At 59.3% G+C, this 6,263-nt stretch overlaps 2 protein-coding genes across 2 annotated transcripts; both read right to left on the reverse strand.

Annotated features, from left to right (window-relative positions):
- Nucleotides 1-857: 857 nt before the first annotated feature.
- VDBG_04132 (vacuolar ATP synthase catalytic subunit A) lies at nucleotides 858-3,024 on the reverse strand (the record flags this gene model as incomplete). Its single annotated transcript, XM_003006133.1, has 6 exons — nucleotides 858-914; nucleotides 984-2,548; nucleotides 2,605-2,689; nucleotides 2,750-2,798; nucleotides 2,887-2,908; nucleotides 2,982-3,024. 6 exons carry the CDS (start codon nucleotides 3,022-3,024, stop codon nucleotides 858-860), a joined length of 1,821 nt encoding a protein of 606 aa, XP_003006179.1.
- Nucleotides 3,025-4,399: 1,375 nt separating this feature from the next.
- VDBG_04133 (conserved hypothetical protein) lies at nucleotides 4,400-5,994 on the reverse strand (the record flags this gene model as incomplete). Its single annotated transcript, XM_003006134.1, has 2 exons — nucleotides 4,400-4,634; nucleotides 4,700-5,994. The coding sequence occupies 2 exons, from the start codon at nucleotides 5,992-5,994 to the stop codon at nucleotides 4,400-4,402; spliced, it is 1,530 nt and encodes a 509-aa protein (XP_003006180.1).
- Between the last annotated feature and the right edge of the window lie 269 nt (nucleotides 5,995-6,263).

Genomic DNA, 6,263 nt, shown 5'->3' on the forward strand with positions numbered 1-6,263 from the left:
CCACGGTGTTGTCCATCCAGCTGGCCGAGGCGAACTTGGAGTTGAACGGCAGCACCAGGTTAGCTGGGTGCATCTCGTGGTTTGGCAGCGAGGGGGTTAGACGTGCAGGAGGTAGGCCCCCTGTCTTGTATCGTCGTGACTGGCTTGTTAGTGTATACATCCTGCTAAAAAGGAGAGGCTGAACTGAGAATGGTCGATGGCAGGCAGCAGACGTATTCGGCGCGATGTTGTGTTCCTTCGACGACGTATTCAGCATCAGCTTGTAGATGGCCTGGCAACGTGCTTCTCTCGCGCGCCTCGGGCGTGCCGCACCTCCAGTTGTCGAAAATACAGGGCCGTCTTCTCGCAAGCAACACGGCAAAATTAAGAGACGAACGCATCAGCAGAGTAATGGTCTCGCGCATGTTTCTGTGATGTGCACAACCTTGAACGGCGCTTGTCGCTCGGGACAGGCATGGGCAGTAACCGGTCGACGTGAGATCAGGAGGGGGGGCACCATCCGTTGATAGTATCCGTTTGGCGGCTTCGTTGTGCCTGTTCGATGCTGCCATGCCAGTTGAACCGTTCAATGGCGAGGGCCCAACGCGACAGCACCTCAGACGACGGGTGCGCATGAGACATCTGCGCGATATACGACGACTCTGTACACACCTGCACAGCAGTCACGAAGCTTGCTGTTACAAGAAACTGAATTCGATAGACCTACTCGCGACAACTATAGGAGAAAACAAGAGAACACGATGCATCGTTGCCCTGGAGCGTTTCTATCGAACCCGGAGGAATACCTACAATGCAGACACCCGGCACGGCTCGACGCGACTCGGAAGCCTGAACGCGCTGTCGCCACCGCCGCCCATCTACTCGTCCATGACCGAGGCAAACTTGTCCAGCAATTGCTGGTGGATGCCCTCGTACTACGGCGGGTCAGCATGATCACCTCGCACAATACACACGGTGTTCGTCGCAGGGGGGGGGGCACGTACCTTCTTGCAAATCTGCTCCTCACCGTCCGAGGGAACCTCGAACTTGAGCTGACGCAGCTGGCTCTGCAGCTCGCCCGTCGCGTCGCGGACCTTGGCCCAGCTCTGGCCCTGCGCGATGGCCTTCTGTGCCTCGTCGTGGAAGCCCATCATGAGCTTCATCATCCATTCCGTCTTCCAGATCGGGCAGAATTGGTCGTAGTCTGAGTAGCCGTTCTGCTGGAGGAAGTCTTCCTTGATGATCGACGCCATGTCGAGCGTGATCTTGTCGGGGTCAGACAGCGCGCTCTTGCCGACCAGCTGCACGACCTGGTCGAGCTCCTCCGAGTCGGAAAGGAGCTGCTTGATGCGGTCGCGGAGGCGGGGGAAATCAGGGTAGTCCTTCTCGTACCACTTGTCCAGGACGTTGGTGTACTTGGAGTAGCTGAGCGACGTGTTGATCGAGGGGAAGTGCTTGCGCTGCGCGAGCTTCTTGTCGAGACCCCAGAACACTTGCACGATACCGAGCGTAGAACTCGTGACGGGGTCGGAGAAATCACCACCAGGCGGGCTGACGGCGCCGACAATGCTGACACTGCCGAGACGGTCGGGCGAGCCGAGTGTCTGGATACGGCCGGCACGCTCGTAGAAAGAGGCGAGCTTGGCACTGAGGTAGGCGGGGAAACCCTGATCAGCAGGCATCTCTCCGAGACGACCGGAAATCTCACGAAGAGCCTCGGCCCATCGAGAGGACGAATCAGCCATCATGGCGACGTCGAGACCCTGGTCACGGAAGTATTCGGCGACAGTGATTCCGGTGTAGATGGAGGCCTCACGGGCGGCGACGGGCATGTTGGAGGTGTTGGCGATGAGCGTCGTGCGCTTCATGATGGGCTCCTTGCGACCGTCGACGTCAATGGTGAGCTCGGGGAAATCCTTCAGGACCTCAGCCATCTCGTTGCCACGCTCACCGCATCCGACGTAGACGATGACGTCCGAGTTGGAGAACTTGGAGACGGACTGCGAAATGACCGTCTTGCCGCAGCCGAAAGCGCCGGGAATGGCGACGGTGCCACCAAGCACACTGGGGTAGAGAGCGTCGAGCACACGCTGGCCGACGATGAAGGGCTCGGTCGCAGACAGCCTCTCGGTCGAGGGACGGGGCACTCGCACAGGCCAGACCTGCATCATGGGGTACTCCGTCTTCTTGCCGTCAAACTCGACCTCGAGGATCTTCTCATCGACGGTGTAGCTGCCCTTGCCGGCGATCTTGGTGATGGTACCGCGGGCGCGAGGCGGGAACAGAATCCTGTGGGTGCTGATGAACGAGTTCTCGAAGACGGTACCCCAGACGTCACCGCCCGAGATGTGATCGCCAACCTTCAGGGTCGGGGTGAAGTCCCACTTCTTCTCGCGGTCGAGCGCGGGCAGAGCGATACCGCGGGGAATGTAGATGGACTTGGACTCCTCGCTAATCTTGGCCAGAGGGCGCTGGATACCATCGTAGATTCCGTTCAGAAGACCAGGGCCCAGCTCGACGGACAGGGGCTTTCCGGTTCGCAGGACAGGGTCGCCGACGGTGACACCAGCTATTCGCTCGTCAGCAGGATGTAGATAGCGTCGTAGGGGGACAAGCGCGACATGCCGGTCTCCTCGTAGACCTGGATCGTGGCTTGGTCACCGTTAATTCGAATGACCTCACCAACCAGGTTCTCGTGGCCAACTTTGACCTAGATGCACATGTCAGAGACGACGAACATTTCACACAGACTTATTGGATCGCAACCCACCAACTCATACATAGCAACACCGATCAGGTCCTCGGCGACAATGACGGGTCTGCACTCGGGTTAGTCGTGAGGGGTTTCGAAACGGGGGGCAGCGGCGCGCTGGTCGGCGGTCGTTTGGAGAGAGCTGAGGAACGAACCCGGAGACGGAGAAGATCTTGCCTGTGCAGCCATTTGTTAGACATTGAATAACGAAGAGGGATGCATGATGCAGGCGGGGACAATCAATTCTTACCAGAGTTGAGCTCATCTTCGCCGCCCTTGTTGCCTTTCTGCATCGCGAAGCCTGGTCAGCGAAAGTCCGTCACCGAATGTCGTCAACGCCTCTCGGTGGGGCAAAGCATCATCTCCCGCACGGGGAACCCAGCTGGGAGAGAGCGATGGAGACCAAGACAGGACGGCTTTGGGGGGGGAGGGCGCAGCTTACGGGAGCCATGCTGGGCGGTGGTGAAGGCGCTCGTTCTTTGGATGCTTCGATGTCTTCGGGAAGCACGAGCTTGGGGATTGGGAGGTTCGGGGTCGGAGTGGCGGATGGTGGGAATCGGAAGGTTTTGGGAGGAGATGATGGTAGAGGTTGAGCAGAAGCTACGTCGAGAGCTGCAGCGACAGCAACAGTAGCGGCACCAGCAGCAGCCGCAGTAGCGGGCCAGGCCAAGGCAGCCTGCTGCTGGACGAGAGGCGCAGGCAAACCGAGCACGGGCGGACTTGGCAGTGGTTCTGTGGCTGGACCTCGCTCTGTGGCTGTGGCTGTGGCTGTGGCTGCAGACGAGGCTGGTGAGCCGCCGAAACGTGGAGGAGGTGCAGGCGCGGGCGCGGGCGCAGGTGGAGGCGATGATGTAGGCCCGAACGACGGCGACAGCGGGGTTGGCTTGGTCCTGTTTCTCGCGCACGAGCAAGGTCGACGAGCGAAGGGCGGCGCCTTGAGACGTGGGGCGTAAATCCCGGGCTGCATGCACCTGGTGGCACCTTGCGATACCTGTCAAGCAACCACGGGTATGAACGGTAGACGTGGGCGCTGTGTCGTCGCGTCGATGGTGATGTCGCTCGCTGTTCTTGGATGTGAGGTACGTGGACCAACCGACCACAGCTGTCGGAGATGGAGCCGTGTGGGCGGTTGAACCCCCCTGGTTCTGCTGGTAGGGGTTCAATTCCGACCAAACTTCCTTTCCTCTTTAAGCCCCTGCAACGAGTTTCGTCTCCCCAGGACGCTTCCCTCCTTCAAGGTCAAGATTCCCTCGCCATCATAGGTGCTCAAGATTTCGTATCCTACACTTCATGTCATGCGTCATTATCATTATCCTACAGGGCGTTGTACGTCCATACAAGCAACCCTCCTAGAGACACCGAGAGCACACCATTTCCACGCCACCTCTCAGATCCGAACCATCTCGCGCTCATCTGTTCTCCAGTCCTGAACTGATACCGTTGATCCAAGCCTCCCCGTCTTCGGCTTTCATATGTTCAGAAAGGGCCTCTGCCCACCCTTGCCGTGCTATGTACGTTGTGACCCTGTCGGGTGCCGGGTTGCCGCCCAGCCATTTGCTTTTCTTGTTTCTGTTGTGACCAAATACCGTCGCTCTCCCAAGTGCACCCGTCGTGTTCTTCAGTCGTTATTGATACATGATGGAAGCGTGAAAGCACACGTGTGCCCGCTCACGCATGATTCTCCTTGGACTCAACAGGCGTGTCTCGCTCGCGAGGGGGTGGAGTGAGGCTCTTCTCCCACTCATCCATGAGAATGTTAGCCGTTCGTTTGATGTTGCTGGGAGAGAGCCGGTTGACCACGTTTGGCAGAATTTCCTCAAGCTTGGTCGGCGAGAGGATCGGCGTCGTAGAGCGCTCGACTCTGGTGTCAATTGCCATGGCTGTCCGAGACGATTTCTTCTTACTAGTCACGAGTCGTCTTAGTCAACAATGCTCACAGCCCTCGGTCTGATTCGGGGTGTTCCTTACAGTGGTGTCTCATTCTCGTCAGCCTTCTCGGGAATGGACGCTATCCCTTCACCGCCGCTGACGGTTGACCCGCTCCAGCGTGTGGACTTGGCAGAGGAGACTGAGGGCGACTCCCAGTTTGACCAGTCATTGTCGTCGATCGAGTCGAACGACAGTGGTGTCCAGGAGAAGTGCTTCGACTTGTTTTTCGCCTTTGCCAGGGGCCGTTCCAGGGATGTTGAGGACCGGGAAGGCGTCTCCGCGGCGGGGCCGTCAAAGGCCGTGTCGAGGCCCGCCCGGGGACGCATGGAGCTCGACGCCTTGATCGTCTCCTGGTCGGCAGCAAACGAAACCGGCCTTTCCTTTCTAGCCGGTGCGTCGTGTGTGCTCTGGCGGAGGCTACGGCCGTTGATGGGCTCGTCACCAACGGTCGCCTGGCGAATGTCTTCCACAAAGCTCCAGAGGCCTGACTTAAAGTCCTCGGCTATTTGCTTGACACCCTGCTGGTTCGGGTGATAAGACCGGGGTTGCCACGATGCGCGTTTTGACAATGCCGGATTGACAAAGGGCTGGGCAATGGGTGGGATCTCGGGTGAAGTCATGCCATCGGAGTCCTCGTGCACGGAGAACCCACCATCCGTCTTCGCAGGGGAGAGCAAGGACAATGTTCTCGTGTGGCCGCCTCTCATGACGCGCCTCCGATGTTCCTTGGGCGTGTTCTGGTTCTGAAGGAACGCTTTACGCCGGTCTAGATCTACGCTGCGCCGGGCAGCAGAGAGATCCTCGGGTGCGCCCCCGTTGAGCTGGGGTCCCAGAGGTCGTAGTGGTTCGATATGGCGGCCCCGGTTCCGCTTCTGGTGTGCCTCTTGTGTCGTCCAGTGCTTCTTCAGCTTGAGTAGCTCTTCTTCTGCACGGGCCAGCTCTTCCCTGAGCTCGAGCACCTTTCTCTCTTGAGTTGCTATCGCAATGATGAAGTCGTTGGCATCGACTGGAGAGGCGAGAGCCGAGTCTATCGGCGTCGCGGGGTAGGAAGACAGGATGGTCGAGGGCGGACGAGACGGATCACTGGTGGGGAGGGCAATGGGAAGTGTCAGCGAGAGGCGATGGGCGTTGCGTGACGCATTCGATGTTGACCGCGACGAACGACCGACGCAGTAGTCGTCCGCAGGCGGCGGTGGGGGTGGCATGGCCTCGGCGTCCATGTCGGACGAACTGCCCCGCGACAGCTCCGAGGCTGATCTTGTCATTTGACTCGGGCGTGGTGGCAGTGAGGGCGTCGAGGTGCATGCCACCAGGTGTGCATCGAGATCCGCCATGGGGTGACAGGAGCGGGAGATGTTGTTCGGTCGGCGGCGGAGGAGCGGCGACGCAGATGTTGGTTGCTCGCGTCCATGTCGGCGAGGCCCAAGGTGAGGGCGAGATGCTTCTGATACTGCAGTTGAGAATGGCGGGGTCGATCCTGCTCTGCGCCCGTCGATGCTTGTGTAAATGAATGGCAGACCGCGCAATGTGCACCTCTTGTGTGCGCTGTCTTCCAGCGAGAGTGGAGGGTGTTCGTTCTTCTGGCGACGAATGCCTTGGGGTA

This window comes from Verticillium alfalfae, genomic scaffold (assembly GCF_000150825.1).
Source record: "Verticillium alfalfae VaMs.102 supercont1.4 genomic scaffold, whole genome shotgun sequence".
Lineage (NCBI taxonomy): Eukaryota > Fungi > Ascomycota > Sordariomycetes > Glomerellales > Plectosphaerellaceae > Verticillium > Verticillium alfalfae.